This window comes from Bos javanicus, chromosome 18 (genome assembly GCF_032452875.1).
Source record: "Bos javanicus breed banteng chromosome 18, ARS-OSU_banteng_1.0, whole genome shotgun sequence".
Taxonomy (NCBI): domain Eukaryota; kingdom Metazoa; phylum Chordata; class Mammalia; order Artiodactyla; family Bovidae; genus Bos; species Bos javanicus.
The window spans coordinates 55,939,287-55,965,012 of NC_083885.1; the positions used below are offsets into that span (position 1 = coordinate 55,939,287).

The following is a 25,726-nucleotide window of genomic DNA, read 5'->3' on the forward strand; positions in this document are numbered from 1 at the left end:
AGATCTGGGAGGAACTGCCTGGCATGTCCTTGGTGCCCATCAATTCCAAGACCCCTCAGGTACTGGGGTGTGCATCCCAGTGGGTCAGGCAAGGGGAGATGGGGATGAAGACCCAGAAGAAAGTCACCCTGCATGTAGAGAGGCAGGGGGTGGGGCTCCAGCCCCAGCACTTCCTCTTTCTCTGAGTTCTTCCTTTCTCTTCTGTCTCAGTCTCTCCCCCTCTCTCTCTCTCAAGGTCTCTCTGCCTGTTCTCCCTACTGCCACCACCCCTTCTGTCCTGTCCCTCCCACCGGTGTCTCACCCCTCTAGGAGAAGATGTCAGCCCACGATGGCTGCCTCAGCCTCGTCAAGTACCTCCTCTTCGTCTTCAACCTCTTCTTCTTCGTAAGTTGCCTCTTGGCTCTGGAGCCCAGGCCCCAGCCCCTGCCGTAGCCACCCCATTTCATTTCCCTGTGTCACCCACCAGCCATACTCTCCTCTCCCCAGGTCCTAGGCAGTCTTATCTTCTGCTTCGGCATCTGGATACTCATCGACAAAACCAGCTTCGTGTCCTTCGTGGGTAAGGGGGCTGAGGCAGTCCGGGGCTGGGTGGGGACGTTGTGGGTCGGGGTGGGGGGGTGGAGCGGTCTTCCTGGAGCAGATATGAACAGGGCTCTCCTCCTAGGGGACTCCTGGGGTCTCCCTCATCCCAGGGAGGCCTGCAGTGCCCAGCTTTCTTGTTTGATCTTAGGCTCTGCTCCACTCCTTGCTATGGCCACAACTTCTGAGCCTCAGATTCTTCCTCTGGCAAATGAGTTGTGCGTACCAATAACAATAATAGTGGCCATTTCTCAGGGACTTAGGTACCAGACAGCTCAGTGTCACACTTTAGGTGACATGTAGGTGTCAGATCTTGGGCAGAGATGCTCACCAGATTCTCCCATAAGTCTTCCCTCTCTTGAGGTTCAGAGAGGGGAAGTCACTGGATGTCACACAGCAAGGAAGTAGAAAAGCAGATTAACACTAATAATCATTGTAGGAAAATAATACTGGGTAGTAGTCAAAATCCCAATAACTCATATTTAATAAATGTTTACAAGATTTATTAAATATGAGGAGGACTAGAGGACTGGTGTAGAGGAGCAGACTGAACACATGTCTCCCATGTGTTCCTCAAAACAACTTTAGGAAATAGATATCATTATTCCCTAGGTCTCAGGGAGGTTTAGGTGGCTGATCCAATGTTGCAGAACTAGTGATGAGGCTGAAACTACCGAGGGTGAGAAGGGGCTGAAGGAGGAAAGCGGGACTGAGAACAAGAGGGAAAGACAGAGACCAGGAAGAAAGAGGGACAGAGATCCAGAAAGAAGGGAACACAGACCTAAAGACAGAGAGGGCCAGAGACCAGCGAGAGGTGGGAAGAATTCCAGGAGACAGAGATTCAGTGTAGGACAGGGACAGAGACTCAGAGAAAAGGATACCAGGAGACCAGGAAGAGGCCCCCCCACCCCAAGTTTACTGTTCCCCTCTTGGGAGGTGTGTGGGTGGGGAATGGGGCTGTCTGGAGCTGTGCACATGGAGCCCAATGTCACTGCCTCCCATTTCTCCCAGGCTTGTCCTTCATGCCCTTGCAGATCTGGTCCAAGGTCCTGGCCGTCTCAGGAATCCTCACCATGGGTCTTGCCCTCCTGGGCTGTGTGGGGGCCCTGAAGGAGTTCCGCTGCCTCCTGGGCCTGGTGAGTTTCCCTCCACCCTTCCACTTCTAGGATCGTTCACATCTTGTCCTTAAATAGAGCCCTGGCAGCCCCTTCATCTTGGGGAGTTCAGCCTGACCTGCCCACTCTGTCTTCCTCCCTGCTCCAGTATTTTGGGACACTGCTGCTCCTGTTTGCCACACAGATCACCCTAGGAATCCTCATCTCCACTCAGAGAGTCCAGGTGAGCTCACCTTCTCCTCTCCTCACCCGAGCTAGTGGGTGGGGAGGGAGAGAGTGGAAACAGACAGAAGCAAAGGCAGACAGGGGCTAAGACAGACAAAGATAAATAACAGAGAGAGATAGAGAAGACAGAAAGACAGAGACTGGTAGAGAGACACAGAGAAGGATCTAGAGACAGACAGGGTCAGAGAAAGACTCACCAACACAAAGGAAGACAGAGATCCAAAGGGAAACAGAAGCGAGGAAAGAAAACCCTTGGAGAAACAGCTCCAAGAAAGAGAAACTTAATGAGATCGTGGGAGACAGTGGAGACCCGGAAAGACAAACGGGGGAAACAGGCAGAGGGCGGTTTGGAGGGACAGAGACATAGCTAGCCATTCAGTGAAACACCGAGGCTGCCACGAAGATGCTCAGAGACCACCAGAGGCTGGGACGGCTACGGAGTGGCTGGGGTGGGTTGGAGCAGAGGGCAGTGGGGAAGCAGGTGGGGGATTCAGCCTCACTCTCGGCCTATCAGCTGAAGAAGAAAGTGAAGGACGTCGTGCAGAAGACCATCCAAAACTACCGCACTCATCCGGAGGAGACGGCGGCGGAGGAGAGCTGGGACTACGTGCAGTTTCAGGTGCATGAGGCCCCGCCCACCAGGATCCTTCCCTCTAGCTCTGGGATTCTGACTTGGCTCCGCCCTCTGCCTGGAGGAGACTTGGCCCCGACGGGATCCAAGCTCCCAGCTCTAGGACCCTAACGTAACCCTACCCACCTAAGCCACCTCCAGCCCGTGGCGACTTGGCCCAGTCCCCCAGCTCTCAACCCCTGCAGTGACTCCTCCCCCTGGCTCGACAGACTCCGCCCTCAGTCCCAAGGCCCTAGCCTGACCCCACTCTCTGCCCAGTAGCGACTCTGGTTCCCAAGGGACCAGGCCCAAGCGAGATTCCTTTCCCTGGTCACTCACATGGCCCCGCCCTCCCATCCATTATCCCCCTACTTACAGCTGGTTTGTACTGCCTACCCAATCCTCCAAAGCACGATTCTGCAGCTCTTTCCCCAGCCTCAAGACCCCCGCCCCCATGACACCTCTCTCCCAACCTCATGTACCCCTACTGTCCCTTGGCCCTGCTGTGATCCCACCCCAGCCCAGTTTTGTTAGCCCTCTACTCCTCAATATGACCCAGTACCCAGTCACACCCATCACCTAGTCCTCTGATCCCCCAAAGCATCTTGCATCTCTCTAGTCCTTGTTCCTGACTTTTTTTTTTTTTTTGGTAGTTGCTTTACAATGTTGTGTTAACTTCTGCTGTACCCTGTTCCTCTGACTTTTGTTCTTCTCAGCTGCGCTGCTGTGGCTGGGAGTCTCCTCAGGACTGGTTCCATATCCCCAGCATGAGACGCAACGAGTCCGAAGGGGACCGCGTGCCCTGCTCCTGCTATAACTCATCAGCGACCAACGACTCCACAATCTTCGATAAGATCTCCCCCCAGTTTAGCCGGCTCGGATCACTGGGGCAGCCCCGACACAATGTAGAAGTTTGCTCGGTCCCCGCGAACAGCCACATCTACCAACAGGTGGGGAAGATGTGGAGCGCAGGACCAGAGGGGTCTGACAGGGTGGGCCTACGGGAAAGGGCTGTTTTACAACAGGGGCAGAACCCCTACAAGGGGCGAGATCTTTTGGAAGGGCGGGGGCCTAAAGAAAAGGCCCAGGCGAAAGGGCAGAATCTGGAACGCTGATACCTGGGGATGAGGTCTTCAGCTTGGATGGACTGAAGCCCAGAGACTAGAGACCCCTGATAACTAGGGAATGGGGTGGTACCTGAAAGAGGGGTTAAGGCTGGACTGAGGACAGTGGGCTCCGGGCTTGAGGGCAAATCCCAAAAGTAACCTACCTATAACCTGTCCCTGTATCCTCAGGGCTGCGAACGGAATCTCTCCAACTGGTTGACCAACAACCTCATCTCCATAGTGGGCATTTGTCTCGGCGTGGGTCTACTCGAGGTGATCTGGTCCCGCCCCCACTCGCGATTGGCCTAGATGGCCCTGCCCCAAATTGCGCGTCCAACCAGTCTCTGGGAAAGGCGCATGCATTGATAGAAGTACAGCCAATCCAGGCCTTCCTGGGACTCCACCTGACCTAGCCTCTGTGAGCCCTGATTGGTTGCACGGGAGCAGGCGTTCCCGCCCTTCCTCACGAGGCTCCCATTGGTCCTCCTTGATATCTGGGGATATACCTTGCTATTGGCCGCAATATCCCCCTTTCCCCGCAGGTGAGTGTAGCGGGGTTGAGCCTGCTATTACCGCGCAGCCTGTTGCACCGCGAACCCCAGCCGCAGGTGCCGGGTGCCTACAGTTCGAGCTCCGGGCGCAGCGGCGTGCTGAGCAGCAGTGGGCGTAGCGGCAGTCTGTGGGGTGGCTGGGGCATGGCTGACGCCTGCCCCAACTGGGGGGACAAGGCCCCGCTGGGCAAGCTGCCTAAGGTGCTGGGGCTCTGGTTGCTTTGGGATCAAGACGAGGAACAACTTGAGACCAGGAGTGCAGGCGCAGAGATGGAGGCCGAGATGGAATTAGAGGCAGAGACGGAGGAGGAGATAGATGAGTCTCCAGAATAAAGGACCCTGGGCTTTCTCTGGATCACACTCCTTCTCAGACTCTAGACCCTATGCTAGACGGAGCTGAGCTCCCCCTACCCCGCCCTATTCGCCCTTCCTGCTTCAAACTCTATTCCCACCCCTCCCCGGCCTGCCCATATCTTTGGTGTCCCACCCAATTACCCCTAGCCCTTTTACACTAATGCCGCCCCATTCTCCAAACTGCCGTCCCTGAGTCTTTCACCACCAGGCCCACCTCCTACCTACTCCCTTCTCCACACCTCCCAAGGCGAAGCCCCGCCCAACTCGCGGGTCCTCGTTTTCTGCCCCTGGCCCGACCCCCTAGATTTTTTTCCCTAGGGACCCCCCGATTCTCCTGGCACTCTCTCGACCTCTCTGACCTCGTCTCCTTTCTCTGTAGCTCAGCTTCATGACGCTCTCCATATTCCTGTGCAGAAACCTGGACCACGTCTACGATCGGCTCGCTCGGTACCGCTAGGCCCCGCCCTTCCCGAAGCCCCATCCCGACCCCCTCAAGTGTCCAGGGCATTTGAGTTCCCTGTCGCCTGTAAATATTTGTTTAATCCCCAGTTGGCCCCAGCCACTGAGCCCTCATTCCCCTCGGGGACCCAGGTGTCTGCCTTTCCCGCTGCTGTCACCTTGCCCCCCGTGGGACCTGGGGTTTCCGGCCACCAGCTTCCTGCCCTGAAAGACACCTCATTTCCTTGCCTCAGCTGTCAGCCTACCACCTCCCACTAGATTTATTTTTAGCCCAAGCCCCAAATAAATCCCCTGCGATTTGGTAAAATAGCTTTATCCTCTGTCAAAACACAAACCAACACATTTTAGCGGGGGTGGGGAGAGGAGAGGGAGGCAACACAGTCTAGCCCCACGGCACATTTAGAAGAGGGCATGAGATTAAAAAGCCTCACCCCACTGCTTGCCCAGCTGAGAAAAGTCACAACCCTAACACCCACTTATAAATATCTCGTTATATTAAAAAAAAATAATAATATATTTCCAGGGCCCACCTGACTCTGCCCCTGCACAGAAAGGGTTAACCTTCAATATTTGATGTCAGGGTTCCCGGGATGGAGGTGGTAAGAAGAGGGAGATTGAGAAGAGGGAGATGTGGAAAAACAGGGAGGGACGAGCTCATGTGTCACTGGGGCCCTCCAAGACATCCAGAACAAAGAAAAGGGAGGGCACCTGTCTGAGACAGAAACCAGTGCTATCCCAGGGGTTGTCTCACTCCTGTCCTCAGTGCCTAATGCTCTGGGGTGATCTGTCCTTTCAGACACCCCTGTGAGGTTCCAAGATCAGGATCCGTCTTCCCCTCTCAGTCCTAGCCCATTCCACTCACCACCCAGCTTTTACAGTCCTAACAGGGAGCAGTCCCCTCCCCACGTAAGAAGCATGGGGAAAGCTGGAGGTCCTGCCTGGGAGGAGAGGGTATTCCGGAGGGTGAGCCACTTTTGGGGTCCCCCTTCAGTCCCTGACCAGGCGATAAATGTGGTGCTGGGCCCCCCGCTCACTGGTGGAGACTTCAAAGACGTAGGCGGTGCAGAGCAACAGTTCCTGGGTGTCTCTGTTTGTCACCACCTGTCAAGGAGGCCAGGAGAAAGGGGTTTATGCTTGGAACAGAGAGCAGGGAACACTGTGGACCCCCCAACCAAGATGTCATGGGATAAGGGGTCCCCACCATGTCATGTTCCCCCAGGTCGACGGGATGCCCCACATGCCAGGCTCTAGGTCTGAGGGTCTGCAGGGAAGGGCCTCACATCACATGGTGTATCATGTTACAGGGTCATCACACTCCCCAGACTTAAAGGATATCCTACCATACATAACATGTTCCATGGGCTCAGGTTAGGTTCCCTGTGAAGGGGGGTCCCCTAAGCTGAAGATCCACTGTGGGGCGTCCTTCAGGTCAGTTTTCCTCTTATGAGAATGCTGTGGAACCCCCACGATATCAGTTTCCTGGGTAAAGGGGTCCCCTAAGTGACGGGTCAAGCGTGAGGTGCCCCCGTATCAGTTTCACAGGCTGAGGGTCAGTCGTGGGCACTCCCCTCCACATCAGGGGCCCTGCTCAGGCAGGGAACCAGCGCATCACCTGCAGGATGGTGAAGTTCTCCAGGACACTGTTCATCATATAACGCTCGGGCAGCTGCCGCAATTTGTGCAGAAAATTCACCAGGTACTCGCACATGGGTGAGCGCAGCAGGCGGTACACGAACCTTCCATCCTCCAGCTGGGCACGCTCCGTCTGAACCAGGGGTTGGGAAAGTAGGGAGGACAGTGACTCAGAGACACAGGGGTTCACCCCCAGAGTCCGAACCCACTCTGTGCGACTTCTCAGATGCCACACCCACTCCCCATTGCCATCTGCTCTCCATTGCCCCATCTGCAGTGACCAGAGATGAAAGCCTGAACCCTCAGGTACCCAGTTCAGGATTACTGAGCCTGCAATGAAGGACCCCTCTAGCCTCTCAGAGCTGTCCTCTGAACCCTCAAAGACCTCTGAACTCATGTGATCTCCAGGTCCTCAGATACCCTCAAACCCTCCAGAGATCCCTCCATGAGCTCCCCAAAGCCTGTATGACCTCTGTACTTGAGACGCCTCAAGACCTCAGCAACCTCTAAGTGTGACCCCTAACCACCTTGCCCTGAGGATTCTTTCATATCCACAAGAACCTTTTGAATCTTAGTGACAGTAAATCTCTGTACCACACAGTAACCTTAAACCCTCAAAGTGACCCCTATAGATAACTTTGGAACTCCAGATTAGCTCTAAGTCCATGTGTGAAAGAGGCTAGGGTACCCCCGCCCCACCACGCAGACCCTCAAAGGCCCGGAGCTGTTGTAACTCCTGGTCCGTTTAGTCTGCGCCCTCCCGAGTAGCAGGTGGCTGGGTGCTTACCCACCCAGAGTGCCACCCCTCCAGCCTCACCTCCACCTTCTCCACCACCTGCTTGCCGAAGGAGCAGACCTTGGAGGAACAGGTGAGGGTCATGTGTTCCAGGCTCTCATACTGGCTGCTCACTCCATAGAAGCCACCGCTGCTGCCGCCTGCCCCCACCTCCTCACCACTTGGGCCCCAGTTCAAGTCCGCCTGGGGGATGGGGAGGTACAGGTAAGTTGGAAGGGATGGCCCTTATAAACAGTGGGAACTCTTCTCAAGTGGGAACTCTGCCCCGCAGGCTGGTGGCGCCTATTGCTTTGCAATCAACCATCTGTCTTCCTTAACAAAGTCCCCACCTCTCCAGTTTCTGGAAAAAAAAACCCACCCTTCCTTCCAGCAGTTGGGTCCCCCAATGTCCCTGACCCTCTCTCCCCGGTAACTTCCCCATCAAAGAGGCCCCGGAATTCAAGTTTTTCTCCTGAAACCTCCAGCTCAGGAGGTCAGCCCCTGCCAAGAGCCTAGTTACTAAGGAGGTAGCTATTCCCTAGCAACCAGAGGCTCTCCCTCAAGGCCCTTCATGACCCTGGTTGCTAAGACAAGCGCCTACTCCCTAGCAGCAGGGCCTGGTGAGGTCTGGGGAAGCCCGATGCCTCTGGAAAACTCTCCCAGGCCCTTTTGTCCAATTCTCAGAGGTCACATCCCGTCATAATCCCAGTGGCCAAGTGGACAAACAGCCCAGGGATCGAACCCTCACCCCCTGCAGTGGAAGCGCAGAGTCTCAACCACCGGACCGCCAGGGAAGTCCCAAGGCCAGACAGTCTTAGGAACAGGGCCTGGTGGAACCCAGCAAAGCCTCATCCTCTCTTTAGAAACCAAACACTCCAGGATTCATTTGCTAAGGGGATGGGGCCATTCATCAGCAACGAGGCTTGGTGTGGTCAGATGGGACACAGGGAAATCTGAAATGCCACAAGCCAATCCCCAGGGCTGTATCAGTCGCATGACCGGGTGTAGCAAAGTCTAGTGGAGTCTGCGGAGGATGGAGGTCCCCACACCTGCACTGGTCCCATCCATCCCACCCTGTGGGCAAAACTCCTTCCTGTTCCTTGCTGCTAAGGGAGCTGACACTGGGAGCCATGAGAACTGGTAAAGCTCAGGCTGACCTGGGCAGGTCCTGAGACTGTCTCCCTTAGAGCCAGTGGCCTGAGCTGGGAGGCCACGTGACTTATGAGCCCTTTTGTTTTTAGTGGTGGAACTCACCCAGAATTTGACCAGGAAGAAGGCATGGGGGGGCCCACGATCATACAGCTCCCGCAGACCGCCCTTTTTCTCAGGGAATTTGTCGTAGATCTGCCGGACATCCACACTCTCGAGGGGGGGCGCTCCAGGGCTGGGGCAGTGCTGGCTGATGTGTACAAACAGGTGCCTCTGGTACTAAGGAGGGACGGCCAGGGGTAAGGAGTGGGAGATGGGCTGGACCCCCAGTCCTCACTGCCCAAGCCCATCCCTCACTCCATCACCATCTTCCACAGCTCCTGCAAACTGTTCCACTGGGCCCAGCTCTCAGGCACTGTCCCCACTCCCTGCTGCCCTTTCACTCCCACAGTCCCTCAGGCCCCAAGCCCTGTCCTTAGTGCCCAGTTCTCTGCCCTGTCGCCTGATCTCCATCCCCACAGCCCTTTCCTCTCCCACCCTCACCCCAGCCTTCTCCTTGGCCTCCCAGCCTCCAGTCTCTCCTCTCCAGTTCATCACTCACATGGCTCCAGAGCTGACCAACCCTGCTCATAATCCTCCCATGGCTCCCCAGTGCCTCCCAGGACAAAGCCCACAGCCCCTCAACCTGACCCTATATTAAAAAAGTTTTCATGGATGGATGGATGGGAATCCACACAGCCCACATCAGGACTTCCTATCTGTTCCTTTTTTTTTTGGGGGGGGCTGCACCAGGTCTTAGTTGCCATATGTGGGATCCTCAATCTTTGCTGTGGCATGTCGGTCTAGTTCCCTGACCAGGGATCAAACTCCGGCCCCCTGCTTTGGGAGCGTGGACTCTCAACTAGTGGACCACCAGAGAAGTCCCTCTGCTTCTATTCTTATCACTTCTGTTCATACCCTGAAAATATTCCCCTTCTTCTTTTCCAGAACTAATCCCCTCTCTGATCTTCCCAGGCTCAAGTCCATCCAAATCTGCCTTTTCCTGGAAGCCTCCCTGGATCGCAATCAGATGGCATCTCTCTACCCTCCCTTTCCCATGGTTCCCCATAACCCTCTAGACAAAGCCTGGGTCCCTCACTCAGCTTGGCAATGCCAGCTTCTCCAGAATCAGCTCCCACCATATTCGATTATTTGTTTTCCTGAAAACTTCATGCTGTTTCTATCTCTGTGTCTGAAGCATCCAGTTCTGCACATGGCAAAATCCTATGTAACCCTCAAAACTCAACTCAAATGTTGTCATCTCAGGGATGTCTTCACTCACTCCCCAGATATGATTCTTCTGTACACTCAGAAACACATGAGCTTCCCTTATCCCAGTACATACATGACATCTATCAAAACTGCAGGGACTATTCTGGGTCCCAGGGCTACAAGGCAAAGTCTCTGACCTCAGGGAGCTACTGGCAGAAACAGGAAAATTTTTAAATCTTTCCATAGATGATAGAACCTTCAGAGAGTGATGTATGCTATGAAAAACTAAAGCACAGGGATGAGGGGAAGAGTGATGGTAGTTGGCATTTCCATAAAGTGGCATGGGAAAGCCCATCTGAGAAGATAATCAAGCAAAGCAATGAATGGGTGGAAAGAGAGAATGGGGATATCTGGGATATCTTGCACATCCAGGTGCAAAGGCTCTGAACCAGGAGCGGGTCTGGCATGTTTCCAAACGGGCGTGGAGGTCAGTATGGCCAGACCAGAGTAAACAAAGTTGAGAGGACCGGAAGTAAGGTCAGAACAGGAATAAGGGCCAGACCACCCAGAGCCTTGTCGGCAACTGAATGATGCTAGCTTTTGCTCAAAGTGAGATGGGAGGGTTTTAACCTGATTTGACGGGTTTTACCAGGACCACGATATACAGAAACTGGTGTTTAGATCTCTGTGGCAGATACTGCTGTGTTCACAAACCCCATTTCCTTTTCCCACCACTAAACTACACTTCCCAGGCTCCTTTGCAGTTAGATGTGACCATGTGACTAAGTTCTGGCCAATGGGATGTGAGCAGACCTGATAGTCGCCACATCCAACCCAGACTCATAAAACTTGCATAGTTCTTGACTCTCTGCCTTCCACCATCTGCCAGCCAGATGCAGAGCATCCAGCAGCATCTTCTAGAGTGCTAGAAAATGGCAGAGCCACAAAATGGAAGAAGTCTGGATTTCCCAAATCATTCTGTGGAAGGCTCCTTAACGACCAGCCATATTGAAATGTCAATGAGTGAGAAACTTCTATGATGGTCAACCCCTGCAGGTTGGGAGTTATTACTTCTAACAGTCAGTCCACTTGGGCTGTTATTGGCACCTGTCTTCATCCTAAGCCAGGAAAGCTCACACCTAGAAAGATTTTCTTCCCCAGGTTCCCAGTATCCACCACAAAGCCTAGTGCACAGTTGGCATTCAAAAATGTTTACTTAATGAATGAGCGATGTCCTGAGGGATTTCTCTGGTTTTCCCAACCCATGACCCCATGACCTTCTAGTTCCTTTATTCTAGTAGTTCTCAAAGTGTGGTCCCTGGACCAGCAGCACCAACATCACCTGGTAGCTTGTTAGAAATGCAGATTCTCAGATCCTACACCAGATCAACTGAATCAGAAATTTTAGGAGTGGACCTAGCAAACTATGTTTTAACAAGCTCTCCATGTTATTCTGATGCATGGTAAAATTGGAGAACCACTACTTTATGCTTGCCCTTGCTAGAACCGTCTTCATTCCAAAACCCTCCCGTGACTATGCCAAAATTGTACTCACAGAGTCAGTTGCATCCGGTGGTTCCACAAAGGCCGAGAACTCCACCAGCTGCAACCGAGCAGTGCCCAGAGCCCGAGCCTGCCAGGCTGGGGGTGATGGGGCAGGTGGGGGCAAAGCGGGAGGTGAGAGGGCTTGGGGGGGCTCGTACCCTAGAGAGAGAGAAGAACAAACAGTAAAAATTGCTAATGTTGATTGACTCTGTCAAGCACTGTTCTCTCTTGCCTGCCTCCTCTTAGAAGCTGAAAAAGCTAAATACTCACTTTCCCAGCCTCCCTTGCAGCTAGAGGTGGCCATGTGACACAGTCCTAAACAATGAGACGTTATGGAAAATCTGCTGGGGGGCTTCTGGGAAGGAGTTTCTTCCTGAATGAAAAAGATAGAACTTTGGGAGGAGAGAGCATTTGGCTCTGGCCAAGTCCTGCTTGGGATGTGATGCCTGGAGTCACAACAGCCATCTTGGGATAAGACAGAGGCCACTAGAGAGATGCCAGTCCTGGTATTGCTGAGCTGCTAAACCAGCAAAGGAGCAGTCCACCTCCAGACTTTTTGTTACATGGAATCATAAAGCCTTTACTATTTAAAGCACTATTAATTTGGATATTCTGTAACTTGGAGCCAAAAGCATTCCCACTTGATGAATCTGTGAAACCTGAGAGTTCTTTCACCAATGTGAGTTCTTAGGACCACCCAGCATGGACTTCTGGAAATCATCTTTGCTACCAGGTGGACAGAGCCTGCCAGAGAATGAAGCCACCTTAGAGGAAAGCAGCACCAAGCAACTCCTGTTGCTACCATTTGAGCTCCTGTATCCAGCCATGCCTGAAGCCCTAACTCCTGAAATTTCAGTTACCTGAACCAATAGAATCTCTCCATTTTGTTTTTTACTTTTTTGGGTCATCTAGCTTGAATTAGATTTTTATCACTTGCAGCTGAAAGAATCTTGATTAACATATCAATGTCCCTGCTATCCTTCAGGTTAGCAAGTGATCAAACATAAACCCAGTAGATCTGGTTACAGAAGCAAGGATCTCAACCACTACAAATTCTGGGACATCTTTCCACACTCCCACAGGCCCTGCCTCAGAGCTAGATCTCAATAAGACAGTGTCCCCTAACTCATGGAAGGTAGAAAGAAAGGCAGCTGGAGCTGAGAAGAGAGGGGAAAACAAGGCAGGGCAGAGAAAAGGCTCTTACCTGGGAGGTCAGTAGATGGAGGAGTCAGTGACAAGGAGAACGGTGTCTGCGAGAAGGGCTTCACACTGAAGGAGAAAGGAAGCTGGGGGTCAGCAAGAAGGAAAGATGCTAATCATACCAGCTAACAATTACTGAGGGGCCATGGCAAGCCAGACCCTGTGCAAGCACATTATGGGCACCATTTCCTTGAAGACTCACAGCCTATCAAGGTAGGTGTAATGATTGCTCTTCTCATTTTGTATAGGAGGAAACAGACAAACAGGGGTCAACTGACCTGCCCAAAGTCACACAGCTGGTATGGCGGAACCTGGGTCCAAACCCAGATCAGCCCCAACCACAAAGCCTGTGATCTTAAGGGGCCCCCAACTTTTCTGGCACCAGGGGCCGGTTTCATGGAAGACAGTTCTTCTCCAGACCAGAGGTGGGAGGGAGGGGAACAGTTTCTGGATGATTCAAGTACATTACATTTATTGTGTGCTTTATTTCTATTATTATTACATCAACTCCACCTCAGATCATTAGGCATTAGATCCTGGAACTTGGGGACCCCTGGTCTCGAGGATATTCTGGTACCTCTCACAAAATGGCAGAAAGAGAACACAAATGGGGTCTCAAGAGGTGGGAAGAAACCAAAACATAGGGAACTTGGAGAAAGAGGAGGCTGAAGGCTCAGGAAGGTAGGGAGAAAAAGACCAGTGGGACATCAGGCCAAAGTTCAGGGTAAGGGAGCAGTACAATAGAATCTAAAACAGTGCTGTCCATCTCACAATAGCCAAACATGGAAGCAACCTGTGTGTCCATCAACAGATGAACAGGTAAAGAAAATGTGGTACATATATACAGTGGAATACTACTCAGTCATAAAAAAGAATGAAATAATGCCATTTGCAGCCACATGGATAGACCTAGAGATGATCAGACTAAGTGAAGTAAGTCAGACAGAGAAAGACAAATACTATATTATATCACTTACATGTGGAATATAAAATATGACTCAAAGGAACTTATCTACAAAACAGAAGCAGTCACAGACCCAGGGAACAGATCAGCAGATACAAACTATTATATATAGGATGGATAAACAACAAGGTCCTACTACATAGCACAGGGAACTATTTTCAATATCCTCTGATAGACCATAATGGCAAAGAATGTGCAAAAGAATGTATATATATGTGTAGCCGATAACTTTGCTATATACCCAAAACTAACATTGTAAATCAACTATACTTCAATTAAAAAAAATTTTTTAATAGACATTCTGAAAAACATAATACTGAGAGAAGAAAACTAGCATATGGATCACACTTCAATTTTGTGTTTACATAGGTGATGATTTAATTAACATTCATTGTCCCGCATTTGACTACTAACTCCATAAAGACGGGATCCCGGTACCCAGGGCAATGCATGCTGAACCACCTCTCCTTCCAGCCCAACTTCCTCCCCTGCAAACCTGTGGTTCCTTTGGCCCCCAGAGACTTGTTCAGACAATTTTCTGTGCCCACATACAGCAGCAGCTCCTAATGAACTTTCTTCTCTCCCAGACTGGACCCCACAGCCTGTCTTTCTCTGGTAACACTCGCCATGCTCCTGCCTCACCATCCTGAGGCCACACTGCTCCACCAATGCCCACCTAGCCTGGATCCACTGCTACCTCTCTGGGCTGAAGACTCCATGAACCTCTGTGGCCCATTTCTAGTCTTCCAGACCGAAGGACAGGGAAGTCTGGTGTGCTGCAGTCCATAGGGTTGCAAAGTGTTGGACACGACTAAGCAACTGAACAACAAACAACAGGACTAGAAGCATATCCTGTCACCCTCAGGGCTCTCGGAGATGAAAAGGGGCCCATTTCCTTCCTTCTGACCCTGAGAGAAGATAAGGATCCCTGCTCTACCCTCAGGCCCAAGAACCACCTTTATGGGATGACAATGAGCCTTCCCATGAGCCTCTGGGGCTCCACTCATTCCTCTGGACCTACAGAGGTTCCCAACACTTTGGATCTACAACTGCCTTTCCCATGAGCCTCTGGGACTCAGACAATCTCTCTGGGAGGCCATTACCCCCATGGACATCCTACAGGACTCTCACATTCATCAAATCCCACTCTGAGCTCATTTCCGCCCCAAACCCACTCCTCCCCCAGGCTGCACATCTCTGGATGGTCCCACCTACCCCAGTCACCAGCCAGACCCCAAGTACTGCCCTTGTCTCCTCCCTCCTTACCCCAGCAGACCCCAGCCTCATTTCTCCTCCTCCTATCTCTCTGTCCCCGCTCAGACCAGCTCCTCTTCTCCAGACCACTGCCCCAACCTCCTCCCTGGGATCCAAATCCAGACAGCCTGACTCCAGAGGCTACCTTCACAAGGGAGTTAGGAGCTGGAAGGTGGAGCAAGAAAGGTCTGGGTAGGGAGGAGGGAAGGGGTTGTAGGGGGATGGGGAGCAGGTGCTGAGCTGGAATAGAAAGAACTTACTCAGGAACATTCCACGGGGGCCCAGAACTCCCCGACCAAAACTGGAAAAGCTCCGGGGTCTGAAAAAGAGACAAAGAAGTGTGGCGTCAATCAATTTCCTGTTGCAACTGCAACCCCTTCCCTCCAGCCCTGAACCCCACAATTCCCGCCCAGGCCACCTGAGGACCGGCGGGACCCAGTTTGGCCTGCAGGGAAGGTGCTGAGATGAGCTGGGCAGAGGACATGGTGGCCATTGTCTGGAAAGCCTTGTCCTTGGAAACCTGGTCCTGGAGGAGAAGTTGGAGGTCCCTGTTAATGGGGAGTCCCAGTGGATACAGGCAGGGTGGGACAAGGACAAGGCAGGGCAAACCTGGGGAGATGCAGAGTTGGGGAGTCAAGACAAAGCGTTGGGGCGGGTTTAGGTCCCTCTCACTACAGCCCCCTGCCCCTCCTGGCCTCCTCAGGAATGTTTGTCTGGGTAAGGGAGCGAGCGGGAGGATGGGCAGGGGGACTTACCACATTCAGGGCCTGCCCATGGTGGGGGGGGGAGGGTGCCAAAGAAGGAAAGAAAACATAACTTAGGAAATGAGGCCCGGACTCCTCCCATCCAGCCCCTCAACACACACCTTCCTGCCCTCCCAGCCCCTACAGCCCAGCCACCCTGAGCTGAGCAAAGGGAGGAAGGGGGAGCAAGGGATGAATATGGAACAAGAAATAGAGAAGGCCAAACCTAGAGGGGGAAAGGGGCTCCCCCATCCGGAATATAAGACAGCAATGAGGGTTCCTAGGTTTCAGAAATAGCCGGAAGTGAAGGCTTCTGAATATGCAGACCACAGGAAATGAGACTATTAGACCCGGAGGGAAGAGACGCTGAAGGTTTCCCAGCCCAGACAGGGCAGAGGAGGAACAGCAAGCCCCAGAAAAGACCAAAGACTGGAAGTGAAGGTTTTCAGACTTAGTAAAGGGAAGGGGACCTTCTGGATACAAAAAGACCAGGAAGCGGTGGTCCCCAAGTCCTAGGGAAGAGCAAGAAAAGACCTCAACTCGGAAGAGAAGAAAAACGAGGATCTCAGGCCAAGAGGGAACAGGAAATCCAGAGGATGCAAAAAAAAAAAAGTAAAGGGATAGGAACATCTCCAAAAGGAAATGAAGATTTCTGGGCACAGAAAGTGCAGGCGGGCCACATGGGAAGATGAACCAGGAGACGAAGAGGAGATCTTCGCAGCACAAGAGGGAAAAGAGCAATGACACCAGGGAGAGAAGAGGGAGGGGAGGGGAAGGAAGACAGGAGCAGCCAGAGGAGAAGCCCAACACCCCATCCTTCTGGCCTGTCCTAAGCTAAATCTCAGTCCCACTCTCTCTATGACATTTTTCTACCCAGGGTCTCTGTTCACCCCCTGGCTGGGCCACGAACCCCCCACCTTGGGTCTCTGCTCTCCTGCCCTGTATGCCTCTCTGGGTGACTCTGTCCCCCTCTCCAGGTCTCTGCCCCCACACCCTGGGTCTCCGCTCTTTCTCTGGATCTCTACTGCCCTCTCTCTCTCTGGGTCTCTGTCTCCCCTCTCTGGTGCCTGTCCTCCTCTCTCAAAGTGCCTGCTTCCCTCTCAAGGTGTCTGTCACAGTTCCTTGACCTCTACCTTGAGCTTGGACTGGATTTCCCTCGATTTCCTTCGGGCCAAAACCTGGATGTGACTAGAGACCTGAAGGGAGAGACAAAGAAGCAGATTCAGGCCACAGCCACTCACGCCTTGCATCCCCTACCCCTTCCCTCCCTCCCCCCATCCAGGTGCCCCCATGAAGCTGGTGAACACGAAAGATGACAAATACACAGAATGGGCCCGTCATCTCGGCGCTTCGGAACAGATGTGTCCATAAAGACCTTTCTCTTCTCATGAACACTACTAATCATCCCCAGATCCAGTAAATCCAGGTCTTATTTCCCTTTCACACCTTGTTCTCTTTGGCCCTCTGTTCAGTCTTACCCTCTGGTTCCCATGCAACTGCTAAGAGAAGTATATACCAAAACAGGCGCAGTTAGCGCACACTAACCAAGGTGCGAAGAGGAGAGACAAAAGCACATGAACAAGCCCCTCCTCTAACCTGAATCTGCCAGGAGGATGAGAGCCTAAGAAGACAAGCCCACCCAAGACAGAAGCCCACCAGACAGTCCTGAAACCTGTTTGCGAGTTCGGGTCTTTCCCGTCCTCAGCTTGATGTAGCGGGCAATCAGTTCATTCCGACCTGAAAAGTCAAAGATGGAAGAGAGTTAGACCTTCAGCAGAACTTCCCAACAGAGAAGACACCAGGGAAGGAGAGAGACGCAACATATCCTCAGCAAGCCGCGGGCTACACAGGAGAGGAGTTATGACTGCAGGCTTTGGAGCCAGGCAGCCTGGGTTCAGATCCCAGTTCTGCCACACACTGGCTCTGTGTGGCCTCAGGCAAATCACTTAGCCTTGCTGGGCTTTGGGTTCCTCATCTGTGCAAACGGTGATGCTAACTCCTACCTGAGTTATCGTGAGCACACGATGTGCTTTTATGTGAACAGTGATTAGAGCTTCCGCCAATGTTCCTTAATATTTTTACTAACCGGTGGGGGCTAAGGCAAAAACGAGGGCTGGACTCACCATACATCTTGCCTTCATCAGACAGGATGATTTTCCGCCGGCCACAGGGCGGGTAGATGGCCAGGGCCTCCTGGAAGCTCTGCTCGATGTCTGGACTCCAGACACCTTCTGCATCTGGGCCCCCGTCGCCCCCCGCCCCCTCACTGCCGCCGGTGCCCTCCTCGCTTCCTTCCTCACTTCCTGTCCAGCCGCTGCCATCGTCCAGAGGGGCCCCAGCGCGGGGTTCCCCCATCTGGGCCTGGAGGAACACAGAGTTCAGCAAGGTTCCCCGGATCCACCCAGAGAGACCTCAGAACAGAGGTCCAGATCACTGGGTCTGAGGGGAGAGGCTGGGGGCACCTGGACTCCCGGATCTGAGGGAGGAGGGGGCTGGAGGCTGAACTCCTGGATCTGAGGGAAGCAGGAGACTGGGAGCCTGGATTCCTGGGTCCTGGAGAAAAAGGGGCTGGATTTCTGGGGAAGTTTAGGGTGAGAGGGTTCTCCTCTGTATTCTCAGTGGAGCCTAGATTGTGATGAAGTCTTGAAGACCCCAGAACAATGCCTAGGGTCCAGGAGGGCTGAAACTTTGGCTGTGGATTACTGGTTTAAAGAAGATAGGCGTCAGAGCCTAGCTGCAGGGAAGGGGGACGTGGGTGAGATCTTCTCAGTCCCATGCCAAGAACAGGTGCCAGGGTGTGAGCAGCAGCTGCTAGAAAAGGAGGGGCACAGGCCCCAGGAAGGCTGAGGGCAGATCCAGACACAGAGACTCAGAGAGGACAGAGATCCAGAGAGAGGAAACACAGACCTAATGTCGGGGGACAGAAACCCAGAGGGAGGGGGACCAGAGATCCAGAGACAGGGGGACAGAGACCTAGAGAGAGAAGGACAGAGACTCAGGGCAGAAACTCAAGCCAAGACCAGGAAAGACCCACAGAACCACAGACTGGGGCGCAGGGGCGCCCTGCCATCAGGAGAGCCAGAACAAAGGGCCCAGGCGTCCCCTCCCCCAGTTTCCCACAACCCCTATCAGGGGAGGGACTGGCCAGCGAGGGCGCCTCCCCTCTGGCCCCCAGCCCCGCCCCTTCCCTCCCCTCCCCCCCGTCCCTGCGCCGTGGGCTCTGATCCAACTCAAGTTCCCAGTGACTTTCCGGAGGCCGGGAACAGGGGGAAACTTTTTCCAATACAGTCAGATCCCGCCTCCCTGGCGGCTCCACGTCTTCCACGGCTTTCCCAGGACCCCAGAGTCCGGACTCCCATCCCCCTCCTCCCTCGGACCCCGGAGCCCCGGTCCAGACAGACAAAGACCCCAGGCCGAGCCCAGTGGCGCTGCGGCATTCAGGACCCCCGTAGGCCAAAATCCCAGCCCAGCTCTCCCCCATGTGGCCAGACAAAGGGACGGAGGAGCAGAGTCAGAAAGGTTCCCCTTAATTTCCCGCCCCAGGTCCCAAACCTCCAGAGAGACAAGATGAAGATCCAGAAAGTCCCGGAGCCCCCTTTCGGCCACCCAGGAGGCCTCCTTTCTCCACGAGGAGGACCAAGCGTCCATAAATGACACGCACAAATCAATTCGGTCAGAAACAAGCATGGGGCCCTTTCTCACTTGAAACCGACACCTCCACAGACACTCACACCCCTCAGCGTCCCCAGCCCTTACTCCCAGGCGCACACTCCCAAACTCAGACACATCAACAGACACCCCAACTCTGGCGAAAGTTGCAACTCCACACTTAGACTCGGTCAAGAGCGCAAATTCCGGCCCCCCGGCATAAAGAGGGCGGCAAGCAATTCAGAGACCATCCCACGAACACCTCAACTCATAAGGTGTAACTTCCCACTCGAACTCACACACCCCAAAGCACGATCCCCGACTCCCGCCGGCGCCTTCCTACCTACCTCCCGGCCTGGGGCTGGGGAGCCGCGGGCGGGCGGGGCTGCGAGGGAGAAAGTTGCCCGGGAGCTTTGTTTGGGAAAAGTGGGAGGGACCGGAGGGGGGGGCGGGTCCCGGCGCCGGACCGCGGGAAGGGGGATCCTACGGTGACAGTTTCGGAGAGGATTTTTGCTTTGGCCAAAGAGAGGTGAAGTCTAGCTGGGGCCTGTGAGAATTCCGAGATTCTGATGCTTGGATCCCAGAGAGAGGAGGGGAATGGAGGGTCTGGACACCTGGGTCTGAGGGAGAATTGATTGGGGCCCGGAAACCTGGGACTGAAGGAAGAGGAGACTGGGGGCCAAGATTCCTGAATTTGGAGGAGGAAAGGTCTGGGGCCCTGGCCTCCCAGCCACCCTCCAGTGTAGTTTGTGTGTTGCAGATGTGGAAGTGACTGATGTTAATAGAAACACAAAAGAATCTTCCCTGTTCAACCTCAAGTGTATTTTTGAGGATAGAAGTATGGAGATGGGTTTCTTGTTGATTTCCATTGGTTTCTCTTGATTGATTGGCCTCCTTGTGACCTCATCAGAGTTAAGGATCTTGGGCAAGACGACTGGGAGTTTATTGGAAGTTCACGAAGATGCAGACTCCCACATCCACATGCATTAGTGGACTAGAGGTGGCCGCTGTCCCAGGACCAGAAGAGAGCCTTGGTTGCCAGAGGAGAGAGATGAGAGTCCCTTAATTATATCCCTTAAAGATGAGTGTTCAAACTGACAAGACTAGAGGGGCTGGATCAAGAATCTCATGTCCTGAGGAAGAAGGGAGCCCAGGTTCCGGGTTCCCTGTAAGGTGGGACATAAGGCTGTCTTGAGGGTTTCTAGGGAGGAATTTTTTGGTGGAACCGTGGAGTTCAGCGTCCCTACATTGCCCTCTGTTGAGCGCCTTAATCGTTTCAAAACCTAAAGACGACGAGAAGGGACACGGAGCTTTCAAAGATAGATACAAAACTAAGCAGTGGGCGAATCAGAAGGACTGTTCGGACACCTGTATTTCAAGAGCAGAGGGAGCCTAGGAATGGAACTGAGGGCTCTAGGGACAAGATCCAGGGCACAGAGGCGTGGCCTAGATGTGGGGCGTGGCCCTAAGTCGGGGCAGGGCCACCTTCGACTGGAGCGAGACTCCAGCACGTGGCCAGGATCAGAGAATACCGGCCACACTGAGTCTCCAGGGCAGAGGTCAGCCGACAGGGACGCGGTCTGACTATGGGGGTGTGAATTTGAAATCAATGCCCCGCTCTGGCTTAAGGGGCGTGGCTCCTACTCGTGGGTGAGACTACCCAATAGTGGGCCGGCCTCAGGGGTGAGGTAAGCAGATGGGGCGTGGTCAGACAATAGGGGCGGGTCCAGGGCTCGCGGATCCCCTCCAACGCTCCAGTATCCGACCTGGGCTCGAGAACAGAACTGTTTGGATTTAACAGTCCGTGGACGGCGGGAGTCTTGAGTCCGGTGACCGGGCTGTGGTCTAGCATAAAGGCGGGGCCCAGAAGAAGGGGCGGGGCGTGGGAGAAGGTGAGGAGGAATGAGATCTGGATACGAATGTGGGAGAAGGAAAGAAATGAGATAGATCCATTGTGTGAGACCGAGCCCTGAAGAGCCGGGTCTGGGGGGAGGGGAGGGACCAGACTGGACCGGGGGTGTTGGCGTAGAAGGTAAGGGGAGGGGGGCAAATGGCCGGAGTCTGAGGAGTTTCCGGACCAGGGGTCGGGAAGTGTCCTTGTCTAGGGAAGGGGGAGCTCTGACCCCTGTCCTCGCCGCAGCCTCCCGGCCCGCCCCGCCATGTGGCACCAGCTATTCCCGTTACTGCTGCTCTCCTCTGCCTCGGTGCCCCCCTCCACTGCAGCCCCGATCCGCGATGGTGACGTCCAGGAGAGCTCCTCAGGTTTTCTAGGTCTTCAGAGTCTACTCCAAGGCTTCACACGCCTTTTCCTGAAAGTAAGCGGTGGCCTGGGTTGGGGGAAAGAAGAGGTACAGAGAAGAGGAACAGGGGTGACAGATGGTGACTGAGGGACGGAAAGAGTTCAGAGAAGAAAGAGTGGGAGAGAGGGGTCGTGGCCAGGTAGAAAGATAGACAAGAAGAGAGGGAGTCAAGGGGCAGAAAGATGGATGGAAAGACCGAGAGATAGGAAGAGAGGGAGGGAGACAGAGGGAGGGAGGGAGAGGGAGGAGAGGGCAATAGGGACAGAGAGACAGAAGACAGATGAGGGGCAGGAATAGAAAGGTGATGGGACATATGGAGGCAGGAGGTGACCGAGTTAGGCCCTCAGGGTCAGAGGATGGAGAGAGAAGGGGGACCCTAACAAGGCTCCAGGTGTCCTGGGGAGTCTGGATGTTCCACAGCTCACTGATTCCTCCTCTGGCCCAGGATGACCTGCTTCGGGGCATGGACAGCTTCTTCTCTGCCCCTATGGACTTCCGGGGCCTCCCTAGGAACTACCACCAAGAAGAGAACCAGGAGCGCAGGCTGGGAAACAACACTCTCTCCAGCCACCTCCAGATTGACAAGGTGCCTATGCCAGGAAGTCCCTCCTGGAGTATCTCCAAGATCCCTCATGTTGCAGTATCTGGTGGAGGTGGGGGTGAGGAAGGCAAAGGAGGAAGGCAGTTTTGTTCTCACTCTCTCCTCCTGTCCTCACAGGTGACCGACAACAAGACAGGAGAGGTGGTGATCTCCGAAAAGGTGGTGGCATCCATTGAGCCAGGAGAGGGGAGTTTGGAGGGTGACTGGAAGGTTAGGACACACCCCTGGCAGTGTCCAAGCCCAAACATTTTCTGTAGTTTAGCAAGAAATGATAGATTAATGAATTGACTCTCCCACTCCCTCTGTGCTGGACTTCCTCTCTCTGGGCCTCAGTTTTGTCATCTGTCAAAAGGGACTAACCAGCTTTCGGAAATGAGGTTTACAACCTCAGAGATACATCCTCTCTTACTTTAAACCCTAGAGGATTTTGTAAACCAAAGAAAGTGCATTTTTCCCCAAATAAGATTCACCCTCATAAACCTCAGAGTGTTTTGATCTCAAAGTACTCAAACCTCCAAGTATTTTTTAATCTGTCCCAAAGAGCTTGGTAAATCTCTCCCTTGTAAACGTCAGAATGTGATTTTTTAAATAATTCCTAAGTACTTTATGAACCCCCAATCCTTTGTGCATCTCACCTTTGTAAACCTCTAAGAGCAATTCTGATCACAAAATGCTTTTTTTTTAACCTAAAAAGGTTTAAGAACCCTTAAGTGCTTAGTAGACCCACATGGTTCTCCCATACACATTCCCAGTTTTTTATTTTAAAAACTTCAAATCTACAGAAAAGTTTTTTAAAAAAGTACAGTAAACCTGTATCCCCTTTCCCACAGAGCAGGGTTTCTCAACAGCATCACTGTTGGTGTTTGGGGCCATGTAATTTTTTTGTTGTGGGGGCTGTCCTGTGCACTATACAATGTTTAACAGCATCCTTGCCTCCACCGCTGGATGGAAGAGGCACCCACCCCCTCCAGCTGTGACAACCAAAAATATCTCCTTGACCTGATTCACTACCTGTATAACATTTTACCAGATGGACTCTTTTTTACCTTATTTTTGAACCATATGACAGTAAATGATTGACATCACGACACTTCACCCCTAAACCCTTCAGCAGATATCTCCTTCACCTCCATGACCATAGTTCCATTTTTACACCCAAGAAATGTAACATTGATATCCATTATCTCAGGGCTTCCCAGGTGGCTCAGTGGTAAAGAATCCATCTGCCAATGCAGGAGACACAAGAGATTCTGGTTCAATCCCTGGGTCAGGAAGAACCCTTAGAGGAGGAAATGGAAACCCACTCCAAAATTCTTGCCTCAGAAATCCCATGAACAGAGGAGCCTAGCAGACTATAGTAGATGGGGTCACAAAGAGTCGGACACGAGTGATCGACCCAGCATACACACACACACACACACACACACACACACACACGTCAATTATCTCTGTATTTGTTTTCTAGGGCTGCCTGTTGGCTTCAACAACAGATGTGTATTTCTCATAGTTCTGGAGGCTAGGTGTTCAAGATCAAGGTGTCAGCAAGGTTGATTCCTACTGAGGGCTGTGAGGGAGACCCTGTTCTATGCCTCTGCCCTAGCTTCTGGTGGTTTACTGACAGTTACTTAGTGTTGTTGGTGTGTAGATGTATCAGCCCCATCTGTCTTTATCTTCTCATGCAGTTCTCTGTGCATTTCTAGGTCCAAATTTCTAAGAAACTGGTCGTGTTAGATTAGAGCCCACGCTAATGACCTCATCTTACCTAATGAAAACCGCAGTGATCTTATATGCAAAGAGGTCACATTCTGAGCTATTAGGGCAACCTCTTTGGCACCACGGATGAGTTTCATGGAAGACAGTTTTTCCAGAGACCGGGGTGGAGGTGGTTTGGGAGCACCTTTATTGTACATTTATTGTACACTTTATTTCTACTATTATTACTCAGTTCCACCTCAGATCATCAAACATGAGATGTCAGAGGTTAAGAACCCCTGTACTAGGGTCCTAATGGACCTCAACACATGAATTGGAGAGCAGGGATTACAATTCAATATGTAACCATCTCCTATAAGGCTTCCCAAACCTCAAGTGACTGAAACACAGACTCTGATTCAGTAGGTGGTTGGTGGGGGATTGCTCATTTGCATACCTAAAGGCTCCCAAGTGATGCTGATGCTGTGGGTCCACAGCCCTCACTTTGAGTCACAAGGACCAAACAGACACTGAAATGTCCCTGCTGGACCGAAAGCTGTCCACAAGAGCTCATATGATTTTTGACCCAGGATTCAGTCAATTTTGATCCAGGATCACCCGTTGCAACTATGCTCATGATTCATTAATCCCAAAGAGCTTTGTACATTTCAGATTACTTTCTAAACCTCAGGGGGATGCTTAATCTGGAAGTGCTTTTGAAACCTCCAAAATGTGTTTTAAAACCCAGAGTATATTATAAACATCAGAGTATTTTTATTTCTAAAACACAAGTCCTTTGTAAAAAAGACAAAGTGAGCTTTATTGAACTGGCCCAGAAGTTTGGGTTTGTCCATAAGCTTGTATGAAAAGGGCTTTCCTGGTGGCTCCAACAGTAAAGAATCTGCCTGCAATGCAAGAGACCTGGGTTTGATCCTTGGGCGGGGGTAGGGGGAGATCCCCCGGAGAAGGGACTGACAACCCACTCCAGTATTCTTGCCTGGGAAATCCCATGGTGAGCTACAGTCCATGGAGTCCCAAAAAGTAGGACACGACTGAGTGATTAACATGCTTCTATCAGTTCAGTTCAGTTCAGTTCAGTTCAAGCAACCCAAATTAACTTTTTGGTCAACTCTGTAATTCCCAAAGTATTCCCTAGGTGGCAGAGTGGGTTGAGTATGCCAGGGGAGCATCCTGAGGCTGACCCTTGGAGTTTGAGAGGGTCTCCTTGTTCCCCGCCCCCTTCCACAGGTTCCTAAGATAGAGGAGAAGGAGGCCCTGGCGCCGGTCCCGAAGGCCGTGGACAGCTTCCACCCGGAGCCCCATCCCCGAGTGGCCGTCTGGATCATGAAGCTGCCACGGCGGAGGTCCCACCAGAATACCCAGGAGGGCGGCCACTGGCTGAGTGAGAAGCGACACCGTCTGCAGGCCATCCGGGATGGGCTCCGAGAGGGGACCCGAGAGGACGGACTTGAAGAGAGCGTGCAGAGCTCCTCTCACTCCAGGCTGCCCGCCCGCAAGGCCCACTTCCTGTACATCCTCAGGCCTTCCCAGCAGTTGTAGGGGTGGGGCCCGGGGAAGCCTGCCTGTACCCTCCACCAGACCCCAGCACCATATGGAAATTAAACCTTTTTTCCAGCAGCACCGTCTCCTTTTGGGATCTGTCCCCAGGCCTCAGCCAACCAAGCCTAGCTTTGAGCATGGCCTCTGGCTGAGCTGTAACTTCTTGCCAGCGTCCCCAGGTTGTTCCCTCATTCAGACGCCATCTGTCTTCCAACTGAGCAACTCTGTCATCTCCTCTGTCACCTCTGTCCCACCTGTACCCTCTGCTTCCATCTCTGTTACCGCCTGCTCTGCTTGCCCTCGGGCTCCCAACTCTCACTCCAGTCCTTTCTGTCCACTCTGCATTAGCTTCCTATCCCTGCCACACAAACCTAGCCACTGAAAACAGTGCAAATGTATCCTCTCACTAATCC

The 25,726-nt window shown here is 52.8% G+C and overlaps 3 protein-coding genes across 11 annotated transcripts; 2 read left to right on the forward strand and 1 right to left on the reverse strand.

The window, feature by feature from the left end:
* The first annotated feature begins 181 nt into the window (after nucleotides 1-181).
* CD37 (CD37 molecule) lies at nucleotides 182-5,306 on the forward strand. The gene is made up of 8 exons (XM_061389008.1): nucleotides 182-384; nucleotides 487-559; nucleotides 1,591-1,715; nucleotides 1,843-1,917; nucleotides 2,434-2,538; nucleotides 3,246-3,479; nucleotides 3,825-3,908; nucleotides 4,920-5,306. Exons 1-8 carry the CDS (start codon nucleotides 316-318, stop codon nucleotides 4,995-4,997), a joined length of 843 nt encoding a protein of 280 aa, XP_061244992.1. The 5' UTR covers nucleotides 182-315; the 3' UTR covers nucleotides 4,998-5,306.
* Nucleotides 5,297-19,592, reverse strand: TEAD2 (TEA domain transcription factor 2). Of its 5 annotated transcripts, XM_061388997.1 has the most exons (13): nucleotides 19,508-19,592; nucleotides 17,636-17,873; nucleotides 17,185-17,249; nucleotides 16,646-16,708; nucleotides 15,525-15,536; nucleotides 15,188-15,295; nucleotides 15,030-15,088; nucleotides 12,556-12,620; nucleotides 11,362-11,510; nucleotides 8,661-8,834; nucleotides 7,449-7,610; nucleotides 6,612-6,764; nucleotides 5,297-6,100 (listed from the first exon to the last, which is right to left on the reverse strand). In XM_061388997.1, the coding sequence occupies exons 2-13, from the start codon at nucleotides 17,865-17,867 to the stop codon at nucleotides 5,987-5,989; spliced, it is 1,356 nt and encodes a 451-aa protein (XP_061244981.1). In that variant the 5' UTR covers nucleotides 17,868-17,873; nucleotides 19,508-19,592; the 3' UTR covers nucleotides 5,297-5,986. The 5 variants fall into 5 exon arrangements, with proteins under 5 accessions (XP_061244981.1, XP_061244985.1, XP_061244982.1 ...); XM_061389001.1 differs by lacking the exon at nucleotides 15,525-15,536; XM_061388998.1 differs by lacking the exon at nucleotides 15,525-15,536 and having other exon boundaries at nucleotides 15,188-15,292; nucleotides 16,631-16,708; nucleotides 19,508-19,591.
* A 16-nt stretch (nucleotides 19,593-19,608) lies between these two features.
* Nucleotides 19,609-25,391, forward strand: DKKL1 (dickkopf like acrosomal protein 1). Of its 5 annotated transcripts, none has more exons than XM_061389006.1 (5): nucleotides 19,609-19,689; nucleotides 21,301-21,475; nucleotides 21,906-22,046; nucleotides 22,179-22,271; nucleotides 25,002-25,391. In XM_061389006.1, the coding sequence occupies exons 2-5, from the start codon at nucleotides 21,320-21,322 to the stop codon at nucleotides 25,311-25,313; spliced, it is 702 nt and encodes a 233-aa protein (XP_061244990.1). In that variant the 5' UTR covers nucleotides 19,609-19,689; nucleotides 21,301-21,319; the 3' UTR covers nucleotides 25,314-25,391. The 5 variants fall into 5 exon arrangements, with proteins under 5 accessions (XP_061244990.1, XP_061244987.1, XP_061244988.1 ...); XM_061389003.1 differs by lacking the exon at nucleotides 19,609-19,689 and adding an exon at nucleotides 20,664-20,719; XM_061389004.1 differs by lacking the exon at nucleotides 19,609-19,689 and adding an exon at nucleotides 20,696-20,719 and having other exon boundaries at nucleotides 22,179-22,220.
* The last annotated feature ends 335 nt before the right edge of the window (nucleotides 25,392-25,726 follow it).